This window comes from Condylura cristata, unplaced genomic scaffold (assembly GCF_000260355.1).
Source record: "Condylura cristata isolate star-nosed mole 26May11 unplaced genomic scaffold, ConCri1.0 scaffold00005, whole genome shotgun sequence".
Classification (NCBI taxonomy): domain Eukaryota; kingdom Metazoa; phylum Chordata; class Mammalia; order Eulipotyphla; family Talpidae; genus Condylura; species Condylura cristata.
Window position 1 is genome coordinate 38,390,039 of NW_004567106.1, and position 27,319 is coordinate 38,417,357.

General features: G+C 36.4%; 1 protein-coding gene across 1 annotated transcript in view; it reads left to right on the top strand.

The window, feature by feature from the left end:
* PCLO (piccolo presynaptic cytomatrix protein) overlaps positions 1–27,319 on the top strand; it is a 272,220-nt gene that overhangs the window by 123,517 nt on the left and 121,384 nt on the right. The window contains exons 5-7 of the mRNA XM_004676888.2: positions 1,447–2,190; positions 11,382–16,461; positions 16,820–18,834. Coding sequence (XP_004676945.1) covers positions 1,447–2,190; positions 11,382–16,461; positions 16,820–18,834 — 7,839 coding nt within the window. The remainder of the gene's footprint in view (positions 1–1,446; positions 2,191–11,381; positions 16,462–16,819; positions 18,835–27,319) is intronic.

Consider the following 27,319-nt stretch of genomic DNA (forward strand, 5'->3'; position numbering starts at 1 on the left):
AAAAAAAAAAAAAAAGGACCAAAAGCTTTTTAAAAAGACAGGTCCTTTTTCTCCATCCCCAAGATTCTGCTAAAATAGTATTGATATAATTCCCAAGATTTTGCACTTCTGGTAGCCTCCAGTTCATTTGGTTCAGTTAGCCTGTCAGTTACACTAAGGAGCAGATCTAAAAGGAGTTGATGTAGTAATCAAGTCAGAAAACTCAGGGTGGCAGGGTATGATAGCAAACAATTACAGCCTATGAATATTTCTTGCTCAATTGCATGGAAATGTGATTATTATTAACTATTAAATTATTTTTTATGTGTACCTTCTTTTTGATAATGACTACATTTGATCCAAGTCAAGAGTTAGGAGATTATAGGCTAATAAAGTAATTTTCAATTAATTGTTAATAGAAAATTACTGTGAAGTATAATATATTTATGATGTACTTACTAATTACCAGGCTTAAAAATAATTTTATTTTGAACGAACTCTAATTTTTTTTGTAATATAATAGTTTATTTTTACATCATTTTGTACATTTTTTTTCATCTCAATTGTAATCCCCGTGTGTTTCCCATCACCAAGTCACCCATGTGCCATCACCATAATCCAGTGCACTTCCCTCCCCCCCCACCGTTTTTGATCCCATTCCCCACTTCATCCCCATAAAATGTCTCTGGTATATGGCTTTTCATTATTCTTATTTTCTCTCCTGGTCCATTATATTCCTGCTATGAGCGAAACCATCCAGTATTTCTCGTTTTCTTTCTGGCTTATCTCACTAAGCGTGATCTTTTCCAGCTCCATCCATGTTGCTGCAAAAGACATGTGTTTCTTTTTTTTTTGGTTGCTGAGTAATATTCCATTGTGTATATGTACTACATCTTTTTTAATCCAGTCATCTACTTTTGGGCATTCGGGCTGCTTCCATGTTTTTCCAATTGTAAATAAAGCAGCAACAAACATAGGGGTGCAGGTATCTTTTTGAATCAGTGTTTTTGTGTCTTTTGGGTAGGTACCTAGGAGTGGGATTGCTGGGTCATGGGAAGCTCCATGTTGAGCAGTTTGAGGAACCTCCAAACAGTTTTCATAGTGGTTGTAGTAGTTTGCATTCCCACCAGCAGTGCAGGAGAGTTCATTTTTCTCCACATCCTCGCCAACATTTTGAACAAACACTAATTTTTACAAATAAATAAATAAATATTCCTCTGATTCTACATTTAATGCGTTTTCTTTAATTGTTTTTTCAGTTTTATGGTCAGGCGAGTAACTCTAGGGATTCTTTATATTTTTAATTTTCAAACTGTCTTTTTTGTATTCCTTATAAATTTTGTTTTAGAAAACTGACCTACTTCTTCATAGACAAAAAAGAAAATTTGCCAAGTTTATCTTTGATAAATACACTGAATCAGATGCATGATAATGTAGCTAATTTCTCCATTGCTTTTTTACTTGCAGATTCAAGAATGGCTATGTTTAAATTGCCAAACGCAGAGAGCAATGTCAGGACAACTCGGAGACATGGGAAAAATGCTACCGACACACTTAGGGCCGAAAGTATCTTCTGTACCTGTCCCTGGGGATCAGCCATCTCAGAAAACAGCAGTGGCTGCTCAAGTAAAAGTGAAGAAGAAGGAGCAAGAAGTAAAAGCTGAGGCTGAAAAACTCATTCCAGAAAAAGTAAAAGAATCAACTTCAACTGAAAAAATTCCCCCTAAGGAAACTATAGATCAAAAACAAGAAGAGAGTAAACTAGAGAAAGATAAAGCTTTAGCCCCTCAAATAAAAAAGCCACCCCTTGAAGGCAAAATGCCACTCCCAGAAGAAGGAAAGCCAGCCCCTGATGACAAAAAGTCACTCCTAGAAGAAAAACAGCCACTTCTTGAAGAAAAAAAGCCAGCCCCTAAAGACAAAACTTCAATTCCTGAAGATAAGAAGCTACCCTCTGGAACAAAAGGGGAGGATAAGAAGGAAGACTTAGTAAAAACTCAAGTACAAACTGTTGAAGAAAAGCCCAAAGAAAAAGGGACTTCAGAGGCGGTGCAGGAAAAGAAGCAACCTCAAGCCAAGACAGAAGATGAGCCACCTGGCCTGCCTCAGAGTTTGTCTAAGGAAGATGAAATGGCTCAAAAGGCAAAAGAACAGCCACAGGCAGTTTGCACAGCAAAGCCGGATCAGGTGGAACCTGGCAAGGAAAAAGCAGTAAGTTGTGTTTTCCTAACTTTGCGGTTTTACGTATGTAATTCACTAATTTTTACCTAGGTAAACAGATTGCTTTACGATAATTATGTAAGTTAGTCTTCTACTATTTTCAGAAAAGTGTGAATGGGTGTTTTCTGACATACAGCATTTTGACTTTTTGACAAATTACTCAAGTTCACATAAGGCTTAAGATATAAAATGTATTTCTCTCTTAAGTCTATGAAGTAATTTATCAAAACCATAGAGTTTATGGTTTTGAAGTAATTTATCAAAACCATATCAGAAATAAGAATTTCTGATAATTTTCAGTTATTTCCTTTTTCTCCACTATGAACATAATCTGCATCAACCTGTAACAAAATGTTTGTGTAAGTGTCTATTAACCTAACTACTTGGTTCAGCAAGACTCAGCAAGTTTCTTCCATTTAAAAAGCTTGAAAGTTGGGTTCAGCTGAGAGATGATTAAATAATTGTGACTAGGAGAAACAAAGGAAATGTGAGTAAATTCAGGAGAAAAGTAATTTTTAAAAGCTTATTTTAATATTTAGCTTTATTTTCATATAAAGTGCTTTGGGGTATGTTTAATGCATTTAACATCAAAGGCTTTAAATATAGTTAACTGGATTAATATAATTTATAAAAATAAAATAAATAAAAAGTGGAAACTTTTACATAACCCTTTTAACCAATGTTTACACAAAGAGTATTGTTTTTAGAGACACTCTGTTTTAGAGATCTTATGTTATACCTGTTCGAATAATTTAATTCACAGATGACAGCAGTGACTTTTAGGAAAGGTAAATGATTTAATAGTGTTAACAAATTAATAGTAGAACATTTAGAATACCTAGTCTGTTCTGACTCTGCTTTTATTGTTGTTCTGTTATTGTTTATAGTTTTAAAACTTTTTACTAACTCATAAACTATAGTGTTATGCATCGTTCATTAAATAATTCCTGGTCTTCCTTTCAGTGTATAAATGTGTCAGAGACAGCAGATACCTCTAGAGTCTCCTTTTCAGTGGCTGGATCTACGCTTCACTGCTATTAGGCATATTTCTAACTAGTCACTTGACAGAATATAGCGCTTTTTGCCATTTCTTCCTGTGTGAAATTATCCTTGACTTTTATCACCCTTCCCTCTTTGTTCTCTTTTTGTTTTTCTGATCTTCCCTTCTGAGTTCTACTTTGACTATCTCTATGGCTTACTCCTTCCCAATCTCTGTACTGTGTGAGTTTTTATTGTTGTTAGTTTTTAATTCTGTCTTCTTTCCTCTTAAGGGAGCTATGGAAAGATTCCTAAATCTACTTGTACACTTTTTGCCTTTCTTTTAAGTGCCAGACTTGCAGTTTCAATTAGGTTGTTCCATCTCAAAGTAGTTCCACTTCAAAGCCTCACTATAAACTGGAATTCAGTATCTTCAAATCTAATGCATTCTCTCTGGAGAATTTCTAGAGAATTCTCTCTAGAAGCAATTTCTGACTTTCTATTTCTGATAATGGCACTATCATTATCAGTCAGTAAGCAGAGTAATCTGAGGTTTCTCCTTCCCTCCTTTTTGCTTTCTACATCCAGTTGACCTCTCACCAACGACCTGAATAACTTAATTACCAGCGACTATGCCTTCTGTTTCTCCCTAGTTCAGTACACGGTTTTCAGTTAATTATTTTCCAAGGTTCAGGTATATCAACTCTATTAATTAGATATTTTTAATGATTCCCTATTTGTTAAATATAATCTAAAATTAATGTACTATTTCAATACCTTTACCACTTTTGTCATTCCCTTTTTGTTGTAAAGCTTAAATAAGTGAATATTTCTAAATTCATTGTTTATACACTGCTAAAATTATTTATGATATAAAATGTTCAAATAATAAAAAAATAATGACATAAACTAAAATTACTGTTTTATTAGGTTTATTTAAATATAGGTACTGTTGATCACATTAAAATATGATTCATGTTTTAGGGAGCTTTGAAAGTGTTCAGTACTTTTTAAAATGTTGATCTGATATTGTATTCTAGTTATTTGAAATTCAGATTCTATGTTAAATTTACACTTTTTGACATTTAGTTTAATATTATCCATAACAAGGAAGAATCTATAAGGCTATGTTGAAATGGAATGACTGAATCAAAATTTGTATTTTTTAATCTTGCTACCTGTTGTCTAAAATTAGAATTAAAAATTAATTAATTATAACATCCAAATTCCAAAAGAATGTTAATTTCCCTGATAATCATTTACTTTACTAGCTATCAGATAAAGCAGTGTTTTGAATATTTGTTAGAATGACTTAAAGACCCTCCAAATTCCATTCCTACAAAATTATATAAACACAATATTTTAACTTTGTTTAATGAGCAGATAGGACAACCTTTAAAAGTTACATATGTTAGCTTATTTGATATAATCTTATATTGCTTTCCAAATATCTGTCATCAGAGGACAGTTTACACATGATACTTGTCTTGAAGAGACAATTTTAATTAGTTTTATTCTTAAATACTTGATACATAGTGTATTGCTGATAATCAGCCTTACTTTCTTCCTAAATATCTAATGAAGAGCATATTACAGATTACCACTTCTTATTACTAAAAAGCCGAACAATTTCAGAGGTCTTCTGCTTTTGTTACAATGAATCAAATCTTCACATTCTCTGTCATTTTGAGTTTTGTATTTTTGTGACATAATCAGTATTTTATGAAATACTATGATTAAAATAATTTTATAGTTCTCCATTTAATTACAAACTATTCAAAATATTTTTCAGTATATAAAGGTGTCATTAGTATACATATATCACATCTATAAAATAGTAATAAGTTAAGCCACTCAGTACTGAGTCTATCTTATTAGAACATTTTTCTTAGTAGCTGACAATAATAATTATTTTTGAATTGAGCATTTTAAAAATACCTTCACTTTGATTCTTTATTACCAACCATAACAACTCCAACTTTCCCTCAAGTCTTCCTTAGTTATTTCTTATCATCTCCTAACAGTATTTGCTGAAAAAGAGATGCAGCTTGGTTTGTCACCATGTTGTTTTCCACTTAAAACTTGAGCCATTTTTTTCTTGGCAAGAATATCAAGTTTCCCAAATCATATGTGACATTTTGTCTGTTATCATCAAGCAAGAAATCTCAAGAGAAATTCCTAAATATTACTCAGCTTATTGAAAGTTTATAAAGTATTAGCTGTTTATTTGCTAAAAACTTCAGAAATTTGTGGCATTATCATATCAGTTGCTCTAATGCCAAAACACTTAAGCGCTTTGATGAAGTTTGGTATAAGTACAAATTTTAAAAAAGAATTTTTGATAATGTCAAACTAAAACCAACTTTGTGTTGCATTGATTTAATTTGGTGTGAGTGTAAAATAAGGAGTAATTTATTTTATCTTTGGAAATAAAATTACAATGAAAGCCCTAATATTTCCTTCTTGCAGTCCATTAGGTCAGACCTAATATTTCATACATGCTCAGGTTTCTGTACCCACCATCAAAATGCCTTTCTGATGGCTTAACTTGACTTTCTCCATCCTCTGGAATATGGCTCCAATATAACTTTTAGGCAGTCTTTGATGTTTTCCAGAAATGAGAAATTCAAGCCACTCAACTAATCCTTTGTAGTAATTTCTGAGTAGTTTGTACTTTCTCCCTTCAAAGTTCCTTGTGTCCCAATTTGTGCTCTTCTTTAACCCTGTCAGAGAAATCTCACTAGTACCTCTAGACCACATTGACTTTACCTTCTCCCATGAGTCTTCTCTTGTCAGTAAGAGCTATCACTTTTGCTATGAGCTCCCTGTATTAAGTTATTTTAAATAAGTTTCTATTTGAAATCAGAATACTACTCTTAATTTACATCTTAGTGTATTCTTGGTACCATGTTTAAGCATTTTCTTTATCATCTCATCCATACAACTATTGAAGAGGTAAATGTTATATCTCTTTTTAAAATGGGGAAAATAATTATCTATATCGGAGAGCACATGATGGGAAATAGGAAAGCTAGGAGTGTGGTCCAGTTCCATTGGTAAGAGTGGGCCTTACTATACGTTATGTTTCTCATCTAGCCCGCTTTTAGTTATTTCTTTATTATAAGTATTTGTTATTGCTCTTTTACAAATTTCAATATAATTCAAATCCTATGCTTAAAATTTTTATTCTGTTTACATATATATTTTCTGCACTTCTTAATCATGCCATTTATATGTCTATGGTATGTTATGTACATCTCTGTTCCCACCCCATTTTTCTCTCCATTCATTCTTATCTTTCCATATGTGTATGTTGAATAGAATTAGATAATATGAAAGGGAAATGATTTAAAAGGTATGTTCCTGTTTACATTTTAATTTCATATTTTAAATTTTCATGTTATTACATAAATCTGTTTTTTACCTAAGGTTTTAAACAAAGTACTGCTGTGTCTACATTTGACCTAGTACATTGAAACACAGTAATTGTCCTAATAAAGCCCAAAATTTGAACATTCCTTAACATAAACTATTTTTTTTTTGATGAAATGTCTTAGGGACAGTTTCAAGATTTATATAGGTTTTATATATAATGACAGTATGGTCAAATTTGATAAAAAAAAATTAATGAAGCTTCTGCAATGAAAAGAATTCCCATATAGCTATGAGTATTTAAGCTTCCTGTCCTATTACTTTATTAATGTAGTCCTGTTTAGAGCTTTTGGATCACTCAAGAGTAGCAATTCATGTTAACCTAAAAATTGTATCATGATTGCAAATCACTCTTTTGTTGTTTTAGTTTGGTTCACTAAAAATAATGAGCTTGGATAAAATTTAGCAGAATCTTAGCATTGCATTTTGGGGGGAACAATATTACTTTAACCAGGAATTCAGGTTTTAACCCCATATTTTTGGTGAAAGCCCATTTAAGTTCTACATGGAAAGCTAAAAATTGCAAAATGTGTGGGAGCAGAGAATTAAGCTTGACAATGCTGTTGTGGTGCCATCTCCACCTCTGGTGAAAGCTTCAAGATCCAGCATCCTGGGTGGGGTTTTAGATGGGACTCAGTTGGTTTCAGCCTCTCCTTGCCTGTTAAGTGCAGAAAACAGCAGTGGAATGTTTAAAGGACTTCTCTGTTTTGTTTTGTTTTGTTTTTGATTAGTGTATAAAAATCATTATTCTGGCAATTTTTAGTCACTGTTTTTTTCTAAACTAGAAAGGCTCAACTAGCCATAATTGTATTCAAAGGAATTTCTTTAAAAATGTAGTAGGTAGGGCCCTCCTTGGTGGTGCAGTGGGTTAAAGCACAGCACTACGAAGATAAAGCCACTTCAGCATGAGTTCTGTCCCCTCCCCGGAGGTGAATCACATGGCACGGCAGACCTGTCCTTCCTTACCCATCCGCTGCTCCCCTCAGCAATGTACCTCATCAGTTGGACTGTTCTGCTCCCCACTCTATCTCTGGTGAATTTTCTCACCATCCCTGCACTTCTGGCCTGTATCCCAGCACTGTGTGAATAAATAAATATTAAAAAATGCAGTAGGTAATAAAAATAAAAAATAGTATAATAGAATCTAGTGCTATATGTGCTTAGAAAAATACTTTCAGAAATACTTATTCCTTAGGGAAACTGATAAATAACATATCTTAAAAAAAAAAGTATGTTTTAGTTATGATAGTTCCCACTTACTGCCTCCATCTAAGAAAGTATAATTCTTATGCAAAGAGTGAATACCTAGAATTTCATTTTCATCTAATAATTTCAGAATTCATCTTAGATTGTGTTATATAAGAAATTAAATGAATAATTCTGGTTCCTGGTAATCCATTCAAATGAAGCAAATAATACATGAAAAATGAAATAGTATTTATGTGAACATATCTATATGAGTAATATATATTGTTATTAAAAAGCCATTAGAATGTATTCATTCCTTAAGTCATATTACTAAAAGCTTAATATTATTCTCAAGCAAAAGTATACAAGCACACATTTTTTGAAGCAACTGGGAGAAAACTTGCAATTTTTTAGTCATAAAGCCTTAGAAATTTGGTAGAAAATAAGACCAATTATACCTCTCCTAAATCCCTTGATCATAACCCTCTACAATTACAGTACTTCAGATACCCATCTTAAGGTTGAGTAATTGGTGAAGACCAGACCCAGACACATACTGTCTTTTACATTCTTCTCAGTTCCACTTACTCACTCTTAATTTGATCAAGTTACTCCCTTGTTAAGAAACATTTTGTGATGCAGGGTTTGTGATGTTCAATCTATAAAGGCCAGTTAACTTGCATGGGTAGAAATTGTACTAGTTCTTTTATCTCATCTCAGAAATCTCACAAAGAAGACTTGATAGCCACAGGAAGTATGAATTGATGAGGTGACCCCAATATTTTGATCTCTCTCTATAAAAACTAAATTTCCCCCTTAATTTTAGCAGTCACAGATAAGAAGTAAATGTGAATACCTTAAATTAAGTGAATGTGGCCACTTTGGTGTATGACATGATATTTAACAAACTAACACAGTAACAAGTCCAACATTCCCTTCCCTCTTTCCAGGGTAAGAACTATGCTAGTTAGCATATGATTTTTTTTTTAATTTTTTTAGTGATTCCTTAAATATATTCTGTCTAATGAATACATGGCTGACTGTCTTCTGAATAGTTAGTTCAAGCAGATGTCCTTTGGACAGCTAATGTGGTTTCCTTATTTGTCATCCAGACATTTTTTTTTCTTAGACCCACAAATCCTTGTAGGCAATTACCCCCTTAAAATATATAGAGAAAAAGTGGGAGAGAAAATCACCACAGCATTGATGTCAGTCAATAATGGTTGGGTCCTATAGGGTGTGTGAAGAAAAGAGATGAGAAAGACAATGGCAAGAGTAAATAATCAAGAAATTACTGATGAAAAAAAGAAAGCTTGACCACATGGAGAAAAGCTGTATATAGCAGGGGCTATTAGATAACATTTTATTATTTGTTTATGTGTATTAATGTATTTTAATTCCTTTGTTACATTGTATATGACTTTTCCACTTTTATTTTTGTAAAACGTCAATAGAAGCTTCAAAATTCACTGTATAAAATTAGAATATCTTTTTATACTTAGTGAATTATTTATATAGCAGGACTTACATTCTCCGTGTATGTGTGGTTTTATTACATTGTTATGTTTTATAATATTTGTAGACACAAAATAAAGATACTAATGACTATCCAAGTCTGATAAATATATGATTTTCTTGACTTTTATTCTCAAGGATATTAAATACCCCAACATTGTGTTATATTGTTTACTGTAACTATGAAATACAGGAAGGTAGGCAAAGAAAGACTGGAACTGGAAAAAGAAGTTCTCTGGCATTGTATGAGGTGTGAATAAAAAGAAATATTTCTCCATTTTAACCATCCAGAAAGACTTTATTTCAAGACTTGTTACTTGTGCTAACCTCTCCAATGTGTAGCTCTTAAGAGCAAGAAAGCACAATTAGGTTTATACATATCAATTCTACTACAGTAGACTCACAACAGCATATAAACGGTTCCCTAGAAAACCACCCAGAAGTCATTCAGAGAAACTAATTCTTGGCAAACTAAAGAGTAGGCTTAGACTTTTGTATTGAAGTTTTGAAGAATGTATCAGTGTTTTCTAATTGTGTTGCTATAAATGAGCAAAGTAATGTGCATATAAACATTTTGTTTATGCATGCAAATATTTAATGTGCATACCGAGCATTACATATTAAATACATGCATAGCAATCATACTGAGATGAAAATGAATGTACAATGAGTATCAAGCCCAAAAACTCTTATATATTGAGAATTTTCTAGCCAAAAGAAAGAGGGGGTGGAGGAGGACGAGAAGAGCAAGGAGGAGGAGGGAGGGAGGGAAGGAGGTAAGGAGGGAGGACTGCACGCATGCAGGCAGGCAGGCTGGCTGGCTTGTGGTTATGGATTGGTTGAAAGATCCCAGTTCCACATGACCATGGAAATTATTCAGTTGTTTAGTTCAAGATAAAGACTAGTAAAATCAAGATGGCTTCACAGTTCAAGTCAGATGGAGCATGTACTTAAAAGGTCTTCTAGCCTCTTTAGTCCATAGAGCTCTAGATTTATTATGTCACTCTCCTTTAGATGTAGAAACTACTGAGTCCATTTGGATTCCATTTCTTTCACAAGTATTTTTAATTTGGACTTACACCAAAGTCTGTAGGCTTAACATTTTTATTTAAGACTCTCTGATTCTTGAACCATATTGCTGGCATGGCTTCATCAGAGCCCAAGAAAAATGGTAGGCCACTAAGAATCCCAGCTCCCTGGAAAACTCACAAAATCTAGTTATTGTACTATTTGAAAGGAATTAACTTTGAAATAGTGTAAAGGTAAAAATCTAAGTGTTTTCAAAATCAAAAAGCATAAAAAATTCTTATTAAATTTACTGAGGTGAAAAGTTTAAAATAAGTGTGATTAACCATTCTGCAAACATGGTGTAGCAGGATATTTCTGATTAGCTGAAACCATAAGGCCATTTATCACAGAACTTTTTCAAAGTGTAAACTTTTCAAAACATTAATTTCAAATAATATAAAATTAATAGCAACAACACCAAATAAATAGTGCCTTTAAGACAGTGCATACTTTGAAAAAATCCTTTATGTTCAGTGGATAAATATTTTTATGGCCATGTTACCTGTCTGTTACCACTCAAGCAAGTTTCTAACATCCCATATAACTTGCAGCCAGGTATAATACCCATCCTGATTCTTTTTTACTTTCCTCAGAATCCAAAAGTACTAATTATATGAGCAGAAAATACTAAATTTTATCTTGAACAATTTGAACTCTATCCCAGAGTAAATGTATTAAGAAAGATAATCATGTTTTTGGAAGAAACTAATACTGAAATGTTAAAGAACAGAATATTCATTGAACAAAATCAAATGTCATTGAGAATTGAAATTTATTAACCTTAGGTTAAATGAACACTAATGTAAACTGTGTATCAAATCTTCATTTTTGTGCCCATTCAAAGACTATATATGTATATATAAAATAATTACCCATAGCAAATAGTTGGAAAAAACATTCTGTATAATTTCTCATTCATAATAATAATTTGGGAGTAATGGAAAAGCTGTATTATTAGTTTAACCATGTTAAGTTTTCCTGTATCTTTTCCTCCCTGCTAGGAAAAGGAAGATGACAAATCAGACACCTCAAGTTCTCAACAGCCGAAAAGCCCACAAGGTCTGAGTGACACAGGATATTCTTCTGATGGAATATCAAGCTCATTAGGTGAAATTCCAAGTCTTATTCCAAGCGATGAAAAGGATTTACTCAAAGGATTAAAAAAGGACTCTTTTTCACAAGAAAGTAGTCCTTCCAGCCCCTCAGATTTGGCTAAGTTAGAAAGTACAGTTCTATCCATTTTGGAAGCTCAGGCAAGTACACTTATTGATGAAAAGTCAAAAACAAAACCACAATCCCATGAGGTTTCTCCTGAGCAATCTAAGGAACAACAGAAGACCCAGGGTTTATCTGAAACACTGAAAGCTACAGTTTCAGAAAAGGAGCTCAAACAAGGTCAAGAAGAAAAGGACACTTTAATAAAAGATAGCCAACGAGAGATTCCTTCCAAAAAGGATCATAAAGAAAAGGCTGAGTGTGTTAATGAGATAGTTACAAGAAGACAACCTTATGATTCAGTTGAAGATAGTAGTGAAAGTGAAAACTCTCCTGTTCCACAAAGGAAACGAAGAGCCAGTGTGGGTTCATCAAGCAGTGATGAGTATAAACAAGAAGATAGTCAAGGATCAGGTGAAGAGGAAGACTTTATTCGGAAACAGATCATAGAAATGAGTGCTGATGAGGATGCTTCAGGTTCTGAAGATGATGAATTCATTAGGAACCAGCTCAAAGAGATAAGTAGTAGCATTGAGAGCCAAAAGAAGGAAGAAACAAAAGGGAAAGGGAAGGTAGCACCAGGGAAACACAAGCGCCTAACTCGAAAAAGTAGTGCAAGCTTTGAGGATGATGCTGGGAGACGCCATTCATGGCATGATGAAGATGACGAAACTTTTGATGAAAGTCCTGAACTTAAGTACCGAGAAACTAAAAGTCAAGAGAGTGAAGAACTAGTAGTGACTGGAGGAGGGCTACGTCGATTCAAAACCATTGAACTCAACAGCACAATAGCGGACAAATATTCTGCAGAATCATCACAGAAGAAAACTGCTTTGTATTTTGATGAAGAGCCAGAATTAGAAATGGAAAGCCTGACAGACTCTCCAGAAGATAGGTCAAGGGGTGAAGGATCTTCTAGTCTCCATGCCTCCAGTTTTACTCCTGGCACATCCCCTACATCAGTTTCATCACTTGATGAGGACAGTGACAGTAGCCCAAGTCACAAAAAAGGAGAGAGCAAACAACAACGCAAAGCTCGGCACAGATCACATGGCCCACTGTTACCTACTATTGAAGATTCTTCTGAAGAAGAAGAATTGAGAGAGGAAGAAGAATTGTTAAAGGAACAAGAGAAACAACGGGAATTAGAACAGCAGCAAAGAAAAAGTTCTAGTAAAAAATCCAAGAAAGACAAAGATGAACTCCGAGCTCAAAGAAGGAGAGAAAGACCAAAGACACCACCAAGTAATCTCTCTCCCATTGAAGATGCATCTCCAACAGAAGAATTACGTCAGGCTGCAGAAATGGAGGAGCTCCATCGATCATCTTGTTCTGAATATTCACCTAGCATAGAATCAGACCCAGAGGGTTTTGAAATAAGCCCAGAAAAAATAATAGAAGTTCAGAAGGTTTATAAGTTGCCTACAGCTGTGTCCTTATACTCACCAACAGATGAGCAATCTATTATACAGAGAGAAAGTGGTCAAAAGACACTAAAAAGTGCCGAGGAGATGTATGAAGAAATGATGCATAAAACCCTTAAATATAAAGCTTTTCCTGGTGCAAATGAAAGAGAGGAAATGTTTGAAAAGGAACCTTTGTATGGAGGGATGTTAATAGAGGATTATATTTATGAGTCTTTAGTAGAGGACACATACAATGGCTCAGTAGACCCCAGTCTCTCAGCAAGACATGAAGATGAAAATGGATTTATGCAGCAGAGAGGGAGAGACCAAAAAATAGGACTTCCAGAACAGATTTATGAAGATCCTATGCAAAAAATTACAGACCTCCAGAAAGAGTTTTATGAGTTAGAAAGTTTACATTCTGTTGTGCCTCAAGAAGACATTGTTTCTAGCTCTTACATCATACCAGAAAGTCATGAGATAGTGGATCTGGGCAGTATGATAACATCTACCAGTGAAGAAAAGAAGTTATTAGATGCTGATGCAGCCTATGAAGAACTCATGAAGAGGCAACAGATGCAGTTAACATCTGGATCCACTGGAGTCCAGCCCCCCATCAGTGAGGATATGACAGATTCTACTATGGACTTTGATAGACTGCCTGATGCATCTATGACATCAAGTGTTCTCTCAGGAGCATCACTTACAGATTCAACCAGCAGTGCAACACTCTCTATCCCTGATGTTAAAATAACCCAACATTTTTCAACAGAAGAAATTGAGGATGAATATTTAACTGATTATACAAGAGAAATTCAAGAGATAATTGCCCATGAATCGCTAATTTTGACCTACTCTGAGCCTTCAGAAAGTGCTACTTCTGTCCCTCCCTCGGACACACCTTCTCTCACATCATCTGTTTCTTCAGTTTGTACCACAGATAGCTCCTCACCCATTACTACCCTGGATAGCATAACCACAATTTATACAGAGCCAGTGGACATAGTAACTAAGTTTGAAGATTCTGAGGAAATTTCTTCGTCAACATACTTTCCAGGAAGCATAATAGACTACCCAGAAGAAATAGGTGTGTCTTTAGATAAGGATACCATGCCAGATGGTAGAACTAGTGCTGATCATATTGTAATTTCTTTATCTGATGTGATACCTTCTGTCATGGAATCTGGAGGAACTAAGCCAGAGGGGATAATAGCTGACACTGACTTACCTATATCTGAAAAAGATACAGTGAAGAAAGTCAAGAAGGAAACTGGGAATGGAATTATTCTGGAAGTTTTAGAAGCATATAGAGATAAAAGGGAGGAGTCTGATGATGAACTAACAAAAATTAGCTTACCTGAAACTGTGTTTGATCAGCCACCTTCTGCAACAGCCCTTCCAGTGAAGGAGCAGGTTTCAACTAGATGCTTTGTGTCTGGAGAGGTCTTTGGTCACACAAAACCTGCCTCTCAACTACCATTTGGAAGTCCTTCTGTTTCCTCATATCCAGCTAAAACTCGTCTATTCTTTCGAAGTTCCTCTTTGGACACATCAGCCCAACCTCCTCCACCTCCTCCTCCTCCTCCTCCTCCACCTCCTCCTCCTCCACCTCCTCCTCCCCCACCTCCACTTCCTCCACCAACTTCACCTAAACCAACTATTCATCCTAAAAAAAAGTTAACGGTGACAGCTCCAGTGACGCTAACTACTACAGCTACAACTGTCCTTGATGCCTTTACTGCTGTAGAAACTTCAGTTATCCCAAGGAGTAATGGGATACCTGTATCAAAATTATGTACCACTGCACCTCCTCCTGTTCCTCCTAAGCCATCTTCAATTCCATCTGGACTTGTATTTACACATCGACCTGAGCCAAGCAAACCGCCAATTGCCCCTAAGCCAGTAATTCCTCAGCTTCCAGTAACTACACAAAAATCAGCAGATACCCACCCCAAACCAACAGGTCTATCTTTAGCCTCAAATATGACATTAAATTTAGTGACTTCAGCAGACTATAAATTGCCTTCTCCTACCTCCCCGCTTTCTCCTCATTCCAACAAGTCCTCACCAAGATATTCCAAATCTCTGATGGAAACTTATGTGGTGATCACATTGCCATCTGAACCTGGAACTCCAACAGATTCTTCAGCTAGTCAAGTAATTACCAGCTGGCCCCTGGGGTCACCACCTAAAGATCTGATTTCCATTGAACCAGTTTTTTCTGTAGTTCCTCCTATGACTGCTGCAGAAATTTTAGGTTCTTCAGAACAGAGCCTATACTTCTCAGGAGCTTTGGGGACATATTCTGACATTCCTGTCACAACACTATCTTCATTTCAAGCAGCCCCAGCTTCAGTTACACAGTTTCTGACAACTGAAGCTTCCAAGGCTGAAGTTTCAGCAGCCAGAAGTACAGTCCCTACTGTTGGTCTCAGCAGTGTCTCTATTGAGATTCCTCCAGAACCTCTTGCTTTAGATGACCTCCATTTAGAAAAACACCAGTATAAGGAAAATGGAAAGATACAACTAGGTGGTGATGCTATTGACTTACGTACAATACCAAAAGTAGAAGTTAGAGTAACTGAAAAAGGTATGGATCTTTCTGCTTCTGCAAAGGATATGAAAAGGCAGACCACAGCAGCTGAAGTCTATGGGAGACAAATTAGTGTTGTCCAACCCTCTATTATAAATCTCAGTGCAACTTCTTCAGGGATCACTCCAATATCCCTGGCCACCGAAGCAGTGACTGCTGTTACATGCACAGCTAGCACTAGTTACACCACAGGCACAGAGAGCTTAGTGGGTATAGAGCATGGGGTGACAGCACCACTCCAGCTTACTACATCAAAGCTGACTGAACCCCCATACAGGGTTCCAAGCAGCCAGGCCTTTCCTACAGTTAGGGAAGATGCACCAATGAACTTGTCTTTAGGCAGTTTAGCACCTGCAGTGACACTGGCTACTACAAAACCTGTCACTGTACCTCCTGTTGGTGTCACAAATGGATGGACTGATAGTACCACATGCCAGGGGATTGCTGATGGAGAAGTAGTGGATCTCAGTACAACAAAGTCCCATAGAACTGTTGTAACAATGGATGAATCTACTTCAAGTGTGGTGACCAAAATAATAGAAGATGATGAAAAACCTGTTGATCTAACTGCAGGAAGAAGAGCTGTGTGCTGTGATGTGGTTTATAAGTTACCTTTTGGAAGGAGCTGCACAGCACAGCAACCTGCAACTACTCTTCCTGAGGATCGTTTTGGTTATAGGGATGACCACTATCAATATGATCGAGCAGGGCCATATGGTTATAGAGGTATTGGGGGAATGAAACCTTCCATGTCTGACACTAATTTAGCAGAAGCTGGACATTTTTTCTATAAAAGTAAGAATGCTTTTGATTATTCTGGAGGAACTGATGCAGCAGTAGATCTAACTTCAGGGAAAATTACTACAGGTCAGTATGATGCAGCAACAGATCTTTCCTTGAATTATCATTATGGTGGTCCTCATCTCATTTCAGGATGAAAACGTGGTCCCTTTCTCAGTTTTGTTACCTTTTCTCTTTCTTTGGATGTTTTGGCAACATATTTTGGAGTACATGTACACATTTTATTCATTTTTTAATAGTTCTGCCCAAAGTCACCTGCATGTGCTTGCATGTTCAACATTGCTTTCATTCCGCATCTAATTAGGTTAGCCCTTGGATTTGCATGCAGTCCCAATCATTATATTCATCAAGATGAGAGAACTTTCAAACCCAAAATGCATCATTCATGCTGGAAACTGGACTATAACTCTACCCTGTATTTCAGGTGAGGTAATGGATTACTCAAGCAAGACTACAGGTCCATATCCAGAAACACGACAAGTCATTTCAGGAGTTGGGATGAGTACCCCACAATATTCCACAGCAAGAATGACTCCACCTCCAGGATCACAGTATGGTGCAGGGAGTGTTCTAAAGACATCCAATGGTGTTGTCTATTCTTCAGTGGCAACTCCAATACCCTCTACATTTGCTATCACCACACAACCTGGCTCCATCTTTAGCACCACTGTAAGAGACTTGTCTGGTGTACATGCAACTGATGCTGTGACTTCATTATCCACCCTGCAGCAGAGCCAGCCAATGCCTAGATCATATTTCCTAACAACAGGTGCATCTGAAACAGACATTGCAGTAACTGGTATTGATATCAGTGCCAGCTTGCAAACTATTACTATGGAAACTCTTACTGCAGAGACAATAGATTCAGTTCCCACTTTAACCACAGCATCTGAAGTGTTTTCTGAAGGGGTGGTAGAGGACAGTTCTCTCTTAATTGTCCCTGAAGATGATAAACAACAGCAGCAGCTAGACTTGGAGCGTGAGCTCTTAGAACTGGAAAAAATTAAGCAACAGCGTTTTGCTGAGGAATTGGAGTGGGAACGTCAGGAAATCCAACGGTTCCGAGAACAAGAAAAGATCATGGTTCAGAAAAAATTGGAAGAGCTGCAGTCTATGAAGCAGCACCTCCTTTACCAGCAAGAAGAAGAAAGGCAAGCCCAGTTTATGATGAGACAGGAGACATTAGCTCAGCAACAGTTACAGCTGGAGCAGATCCAACAGCTCCAGCAACAGCTTCACCAGCAGCTAGAGGAGCAAAAGATTCGCCAGATCTACCAATATAATTATGACCCTTCAGGAAGTGCTTCTCCACAAACCACTACAGAGCAGGCAATTTTGGAAGGTCAGTATGCTGCCACAGAGGGTGGTCAGTTTTGGGCAACTGAAGATGCAACCACCACTGCTTCAGCCGTTGTGGCAATTGAAATACCACAAAGCCAAGGATGGTACACAGTTCAGTCTGATGGTGTCACTCAGTATATTGCCCCACCTGGCATCCTGAGTACTGTTTCAGAAATACCTCTAACAGATGTTGTGGTAAAAGAAGAGAAACAACCCAAAAAGCGAAGTTCTGGAGCTAAAGTTCATGGACAGTATGAAGAGATGGGGGAAAATATGGCAGATGATCCCCGTGGTTTTAAAAAGATAGTGGACAGTGGGGTACAAACTGATGATGAAGATGCAACAGATCGGAGTTACGTGAGTAGGAGAAGGAGAACTAAAAAGAGTGTTGATACAAGTGTCCAAACTGATGATGAAGATCAGGATGAATGGGATATGCCTACTAGATCAAGAAGAAAAGCTCGTGTAGGGAAATATGGTGACGCCACTACAGAGGCTGACAAGACCAAACCCCTTTCCAAAGTCTCCAGTATAGCAGTTCAAACAGTAGCAGAGATATCTGTGCAAACCGAACCCGTCGGAACCATAAGAACACCTTCGATTCGGGCGCGCGTGGATGCCAAGGTAGAAATAATTAAACACATTTCAGCACCTGAAAAGACCTACAAAGGGGGGAGTTTAGGATGTCAAACAGAAGCAGATTCAGACACACAAAGTCCTCAATATCTGAGTGCCACATCTCCACCCAAAGACAAGAAACGCCCAACACCTTTAGAGATTGGTTATTCATCTCACCTTCGGGCAGATTCCACACTACAGCTGGCTCCTTCCCCACCCAAATCTCCAAAAGTCCTTTATTCACCCATCTCACCACTTTCACCAGGCAAAGCCTTAGAATCAGCCTTTGTACCTTATGAAAAACCCCTCCCTGATGATATAAGTCCACAGAAAGTATTGCATCCAGATATGGCTAAAGCTCCCCCAGCAAGTCCTAAGACAGCCAAGATGATGCAGCGTTCTATGTCTGACCCCAAGCCTCTGAGTCCAACAGCAGACGAAAGTTCCAGGGCTCCTTTCCAATATACCGAGGGCTACACGGTAAGAGTGATTCTTTTCAGTTAGAAGACAATGGATAAAATGTTAACCATGTGTTTGCAGACATTAAGGAGCAGTTAAGCTTCCTGGTACCTTAGAAACTGAATACAAAATGTCCCTGAGGACTATTTTAAAAGAAACTTTGGGGAGAAGAAAAGTGTAGATTTACTTGAAAGTACCAGTCATAGATTTACATAAAAATTCCAAAATGAGAAATGTATCATTTTACAACTTAAGTTTGAAATCTCCCAACTGTCAGCTTTAACCTAATTACAGGGAACATATTTAATATTCAAATGTAAGTATGATGGAGTTAACATTGAACATAGAAAAAGCTAAAGGTGACCATCAGTTTAGACTCATGGATGCTGCAGTTCCTTAGCAGTAGGCTCCTTGCAGATCTAGTCTGTCTTCTTTTCCTGCATCCAGAATGATTTCATGAAATATTTGTACATAAGAACCCATTTCTAGAACATACAAAAGAAATTGTAATAATATAACTGCTGCTTATTTTGTTCCTGGCAACTTTCTTAGTCTAATTTCAGGTAAGTCTTAGTCCTCTTGGTTCTAGAAACAAAAAGTCTTTATATTTGTTTGCATAATGGAGATTTTTTGTGTTAAACTACATAGGAATACTTTGAAAGAATACATATAGATATTTTGACACATTTCTGAAGACATCATTAACTGAGATTAAGAAATATGAATAGTTATCCACAGAAGTAGTTTTATTCTTAAGGAATATCTAGCTCTCTAGAAGATTATTGATAAACAGAATAGATCAATTTAAAAACAAAATTTATGTACAAATTAAAATTCCCCTTAATGTGTTGGCTTTTGAAATTGAGGAATTTATGTCCAAGTTATCTGATTCCATAGTAGCATTTTTTTATATTTTTTCTCAAACAGTATATCCTAAAAGTAAAACAGTACATGTGGAGTATAAAGTTCGTAAATATTGAGTGAGGGAATCACTGCTACATTTCAGATTCACCCAATGAGCAAATAACTAATTTACATATAGATATTTCTTTTTGTTTCTGAAATGGAATCTATTGTGAAGAGTGATTTTTAGCTCAGTCATATTTCACTTTTTAGTTTTTATTAGATTACTTAGAAAATTGTGAAAATGTTTTTGACAGTGTTTTAAAGTAATCAAGGCTTTCTCCATAGAAATAATAGGTTTTTCCAGTTGATATATTGATCATTTATTTCATTAATTCAAATGAATGGAGTTGAAGATTCAGTTTGCCACTAATATAATCTCACAGTATTCACTTCAGATTTGGAAGTGTGAAATAAATTACAGCTGGTTGAATTTGTTGTTTTATTGACTGTAGCATTAGTTATCGAATCATAAAATAAGTTAAACACAGTTACTAAATACTGTTCTCATCCTTAAAGATGTTAAGTGTGTTAAGTCTTGGCACATAGTATTTTATTTTTTTTCCAAATGGTCAAACTCACTATATACTTTAGTATATTTCTATTAAAACTCAAAGATAATTTTACTGCAGCTGATACACAGACAATAGTTTTAGCACTTAAAATACTTTGATTCTCAAGTGTGAACTTTTTAATTTGTTTCACCTTTTTTTTTTTTAAAGATTTGTTTATTTGTGCATACAGAACTGGGGTAGAGGCCAGAGGCCCAGGGGCGGTGAGAGGCTTCACCAGAGACAGAGTGGGGAACAGAACAGCCAGATCGATGAAGTACACTGCTGAGAGGAGCAATGGGTGGGTCAGGAGAGGTCTGCCACACCATGTGGTCACCTCCCGGGCAGGCAGGAATCGAACTCATGCGGAAGCAGCTTTAGATTCTCAGTGCTGTGCTTTAACGCGCTGCGCCACAAGGGAGGGCCTTGTTTCACTTTTTAATTAAGTTTTGAGGTTACACTAGTTTACAACACTGTGTATGATTTAGGGGAATAGGTTCACACCTCTTCAGATGTATGTCACCACAACAGATTCACTATCCAAGCACCCATAATTCCTTACCACAGAACGCTGTGGTCTTTCTCTACTTTGTTCCAACTCCACCCCTTCAAAAGCCTCAATTGTGCAGTTATATTGCTAGGGTTTATTTTCGTTTTGTTTTGTCAATTCCTTATTTATGTATTTTCTGTATTGACCATGAGTGAAATCATCTGGTATTTGTCTTTCTCCTTTTGACATATTTCACTTAGCATTATCTCCATCCAATTCATTAATGTTGTTATAATTTGTTTCTTTGCAAATTCTACACTTGCATCCAGTGTTTTAAACAAAATTGATTTCTTAATTTTAATAATGGATTACCAAGTACTTTGCTTTTCAGAATGGCTTTCGAAGGAATATTCATAATGGTAATGGTTTAATTTAAGAAGTTCAAGGCAGGTGGTTTCCATGCAGTTAATTTTCTCATAACAATAAAGGTAGGGGAAAACACCAAACATTAAGCTTTGAGGAAACATAACACTTACTACCCAGCATGGAAGTTATGTTTTATGCTAGATGAGATTCTCTAATAACTTTCTGCTTCTTGGAAATGCTTCAAAGAAGAGATTCTGAAACATGAAGGACATTTCTTTTGGATGGACCATGAAGAGAAAAATAGAAGTCAGTCTAAATAGAGAACAGTATGTTCAAAGGTTCAGATTGACAAACAGACATAAAGCAAAGAGAAGAGAGAGGTTTACTATAAATGTAACTGGAAAGTTAAATCAGGAACAGGTTCCAGGGGATCTAATTTGCTAAGTTCAATTGAATTTACTTTCCTTGACTAGGAGGAACAAGACTAAAGCCGCCATCCTTTTAAAGTTTATCTTGTGTAGTACCAGCTCTAGCACTCCCTCTACTCTTGCTTTCCCTAAAGTTGATTCTCAACTTGAAATTAGGTCATTCACTCTGCAGTTTAAACTCACAATAGAGCCTCATCAGTTTCAGAATGTAATAGAAATATATGAACAGAGCTCTATATCTTACCTTATTGGTACCCCCCACACTTGCCCCTGCTACTCATTCCAACCACTGGCCTCACATGGCTTTGGAAATGCCACCATCATTCCCATTCAGAACCCTAGTTGAAATCTCTCTCCCAGTATTTACATGGCTCACACTTGTATACAGGTTTCTGCTCAAATTTCACTTCAACAAGGAGGTTCTCTTTTCCTCATTCTCTAAATTAGTCTACCACTTTGAATCCCTGATCTTGAATGAAACCTCTAAATGTTATAGATACATTATATTATATACACAGTTAATTATCATTTCTTTTTCAATAGACTATAACCTCTAAAAGAGCAGGAATTTTGCTTTGTTATTATAGTCTCAGGTGTCTAGAATAGTGCCTGACACAAAGTAGGCCCTCACTATTTATTTTTTTTTTTACTTGAAGGGAAGGATTGTAAACAAAAAGCAATGGGATATATAGACATGTATTAAAATATAGCAGCTCCTATTTTCATTTATTACAATTTTACAATTTATAGATTTTTTAAAAAAGATTTATTTATGCTTCTAAGAGCTAGAATCTAGACCTGAGGTGCAGGGGAATGACGGGATTTACCAAAGATAAAGTGTGGTTCAGAACATGTGAATCTACTGAATACACTGCTGAGGGGAGCAATAGACAAGACAAGGAGAGGTCTGCTGTACCATGTAAGTCACCTCCCTGGCTGGGGATCTATTCCTGCTTCCAGGGCTGTGGAGGGACAGCTTTATAGTGCTGAGACTTAACCCCTTACACCACCAGGGAGGCCCTTCATTTATAAAATTTAGATCCATGCAGCAAGTCCTGTTGATGATCCAGTTTGTCCTTTGCTTGAAATTAAATTTCACTTTATTTTTAAATAAACATCTGAAATACAGAACACCAATTGGATGATATATAGCTATAGACAGTTCAGTGACCTTCTAGATACAGCTGGACATGTCCCAGAGACAAAACCCAGAGTAAGCTAGTGGCTTTATTTTGGTTTCTAAGAAACCATTAATCTGGCCAGAATTAGAATGTTAGCCCACACTTTATAGTTTTTATCCTTTTAATTATCTTTTCTGAGATACATTGAATATTTCCTGTTTTATTTTTTCTTGCTAATTGTGTGCTGTGCTTGGTGTCTTTTTTTTTTTCTACTTTCTTCTGCTTTACCTAAAATTCCAATGTAAATCCCTTTAAATTTATTCTTACTTTTATTCACCCACTATTTCATTCATTTATCTAGACACTAGTGAAGACTGAAGATAAAATAAGATGAACCAGAAAAACAGAATTCAGACTGATCTTTTTACTGGTACCTCTTTGTTCCTCTTGCCTGTGTGATGGATTGCTTGCTTGGGCTCTCATAACAAAGTACCACACACCGGGAGACTTAAACAACAGAAACTTATTGTCACAGATATAGAAGTTTTAAATTCAAAATCAAGATGGCCAAAGCGCTGGTTCTTTTGGAGAGCCATTTCAGGTCCATTTTGGCACTTCCGCTACCCCTAGCTTTCCTTTGCCAGTAGGTAGCTGTGTATCTGTTTTTCTCCACATTGTCTTCCCTCCCTGTGTATCTGCCTCTGTATCCAATTTTCCCCTTATATAAGGACACTTGTTCTATTGGTTAGGCCCCGCACTAATGACCTCCTTTTCACCTGATTTCCTCTATGAATACCTTATGGCCAGAGTTTCACACCCTGAGATAGAAGGGTTAGGATGCCTATATAACATTTTTTGTAGGAAACATAATTCAGCCTTTATGTTTCATACAAAAGCACAGTATTACACTTTTGCTTGTTCACCAGGAAATATGAACTTCTTTTCTTGCTTAGTTGATTAGGTAGTTTTGGTTTTAGTCTTCTCTTCATATACTTAGCTTGTAACCATCTAACAAGCTTTTGGGAGAACTTTAATTATTACAGAATACACCCTTTAGAGTAATGTTTTCCTTCCTCAGATTTCAAAATGTCTGTCTTAATTTTGCAACTGAGAACATTTAGAGATTTAAATTTTATGCTATTTCCACTCATTAGGAATTTTACTTTCATGTTGTTGTTCCATTATAGAACTTTGTCTACATATTTTGACACAGAAATCCAGAGGCAGAGGTGTTTATTATCTGTGTAGTATTTTACCAGTCCTTTGAATTCATTCTCAGCCCTATAATATCTTATACATTTAATTGATTAAAACCAGCACTCTTAAACATAAAACCACAAAATAATGTACACAGTTCAATTTAAACCGAATCATGGAGTTATCTGATACAATTTTATTGTGCTAATTTTATTGTGAGAAGTGAGCTACATCTCTTTCATAGACCCAATCACTTTGGTATCAAAGACACAATCCCAAGACCAAATTCTATTTTTTGTCTCCATCAGTTTTATCTTGCAGTCTACAAATTTGAAATTTTAACTCAGTGAAGATGGAAAGAAATTACCTCTCCCCTTCACCCTTCAGTTTGCTGCCTAGAAAAATTTCTAAGAGATACAACTGAAACAAAGAATTTATTTATTTCCATAGGATTATGCTTGTTCCTCAGATATGTATTTTGAACTTGTGTTAGGGAAAAAAACATAGTTTCCACTGAATGTTGGCATGTGCACAGTGATTTTCTGATGTTTGAAGTAGAACTCTTAATGGGTTAAAATGTCTTATGGAAGACAAAGAGTTAAAAGCAGGTAGAAACTCGCATAGAACAATCAAATATCTATTTGTAAAGTTTGAGGTGACATAACATTTATAGCCTTCCTATCACCAAATCTGGCAATTAGAGATACTCAGTCATGCAAGTTCTTTTACTCAGATTGAACATGTGTGAATATTTGTTTTCCCAGCAGAAATTTGCCAATTATCATTCAGGAGCTTTACCTTTTGGGTAAATTTGATAACTAAGTCTCAGTTTATATTCTGAATATTCTTTAGAAATTTAGAAACTGCTTCTTTAGAAATTTCAGTTTCCTAACATAATTTTTAAATACTGGGAGTGTTATTGACCATTGATAAACACCCCTCTTCTTAACACTCTATCCTTATGTCCTTCAGATGTTTCACTATATCACTTATTGTCATCAAAAATACTTTTTTGCCCCATGCAATTTTATTTATTGTCTTCTTTTCTGAATTTATGGATGAGATTTTATTATGTTCACTGCTATTTTCTTGGTGTCTGGAAAGATACCTGATACAGAATAGGTTATCTTTAGCAATAAATTAAAATTAATGAGTAGGTGATTGAATAGACCTTGTATCCATTGAGTTACTTTCATTTGGGGGGAGGTGGGTTCACCAATCCCTTATTCCAACTCCCCCCAAAAATTAAATTAAAATTAAATTACTCATCTTCTCACTATCCTGTATCTCTACTGCCTCGTCCGGCTAATCGGAGCCGAGTCCGGAGAGGGACGATGAGGTTAAAGAAAACACAGGACACCAAGATTCTTCATCCAGGAGTCTCTCTCTTTATTGTCCGTGACCCCCCTTTATATATCATTAGGCAGTAAGGGTGGAAGTTTGGAGAAGAGTGGAAATTTACTGAGAAGGAGGTATGGGGGAAGTGAGGAATTTCTCTTATCACACCTCGGCCGGCAACTGCCAGATGCCTGCACTCCCTCATGGCGCAGGTGTCGGCACTCCCTCACTCCCTTTATGGCGCCTCAGGCTGTTAGATAGGATGACCACAAATCTGCTTCCACCTTATGGGTTCAACCATCTGTTGCCATGGTAGCACAGCGGTGGGTGCATTCCTCGGAGTCCCAAGAGCTGGGTGCAACCGCGCCACCAACACTCTACTACACTGTGTACAGTATATCCTATATATACTAAATATTCACAATACTATATACATTTTGTGGTCACACTGTCATGTCTTTGTATAAGCCTTATCTACCACCAAAGTTCCTTTGCCATATATACCATCAGGTCAGCAACCTCTACCCTTTCTCCTTCCTCCCCTCCTCCCCCCTTAGAAATCATTATATTTTCAGTGACTAATAGCAAATTTTGTATGATTTATTTATTTGGGTTTTTTTTTGGTCAATTGTATTCCCCATATGAGAAAGCATCAATAATTGTTTTTCACTATCTTGACTTACTTTGCATATGATAGTTACCTCTAATTTGATCTATGTTGTCACAAAAGGTAAGCTTTGATGTTTTGTAATAGCTGAGTTGCATTCCATTGAGAATATATGCCACAAATTCTTTATCCAGTCACACATCTGTGAACATTCGGGTTGGTTCAATAGCTTCACTTCGGTGAATAATGCTGCTATGAACATACAGGTGCATATATTTTTACAAATACGTGTTTTTATATTCTTCAAATATAAGACCTAGTAGGGGTGTTGCTGCACTGTATATTTCCATTTTTACATTGTTTTAAGGAATGTTCATATCATTTTCTACTGGGCTGCTGTTGGAGACCAGCTCCAACTATTGAAGTGTCTGGAGGCAAGACAGGCAGGACCCTAAGGTGGGAAGGCGTCGGCAAGCCGAGATTCCTAGAAAAGGGAGAAAGGGAGAAAAAAGGGTAAAGGGGAGCGAGGAAGACATGGGAGTCAGAGTTGGGTGCAAGTCTTCCTGCACTGCCTTCAGCAGAGGTTTATTTTATACATTAGGAGCAAGCAGTGGGATGACATCAGCACACGAACTGGGCTGAGAGATTACAATCATCTTTTTTAGGGTCGTATTGCCCTTTAGCTGAGATTTAACATTCTAAAATCAATCAAGGTTAAAAACAGGTGCATGGGTGCACAAAGTTTATGACTAATATTACTATAGTGGAGATCAACTAAGATAGAAGTCCCTTAAACCTTATCTACTACTTAATGGGTTTTTGCTTTTCTACCTGAGTCATCCTGGGAGGCAGAAGAGGAAATTCCTTGCTAATCAAATCTCTGAATAGGAGACATAGGTGAATTTCCTTATCTGAAGATTACATAGTAGAATCCTGAAAGACTAGCCAGAAGACTTTTGTGGATACCTTTGAGGTATATCAGGTAGAAAACTTGACTAGTTTCAAAATAGGCAACCTGGATGAATTTCTACATCTAAAGGCCAGACAATAGGAAGTTTGAGTAATTCTTTAGAAGCTGAATAGAAGGCTAGGTGAGATAATAAAATGATAAGATTTGGGTTTTCCTCCATCCATCCGTCAGTGAGAGAGACTGCAAAAACAACCCTTTTGCTTTTATTTATCAGTCAGTAGTCAAGTCACTTGACTTCAGGGGAATTTTTCACCCTGGTGCAGTGCTTTCTTGTCAGGGCAGACAGGCCTTATGCGGCTGAGGTAATCCAATTGTAAACTGAAAGTTGCTCAGAATATCTTGATATTACGATTATACAAAAAAGGGTGGTCATAACATAAGTTAGCGTGGAAAGTCTGATTTTTCAGAGCAATTCCCCTCCATCCGTAGCGTGTCTGATGACAGAGGTTGCATAGCTTGTGTCAGGTTGCACTAATTTGTATTCTCACAACAGAGAATAAGAGTCATTTTTCACTATATCCTCAACAACACATAC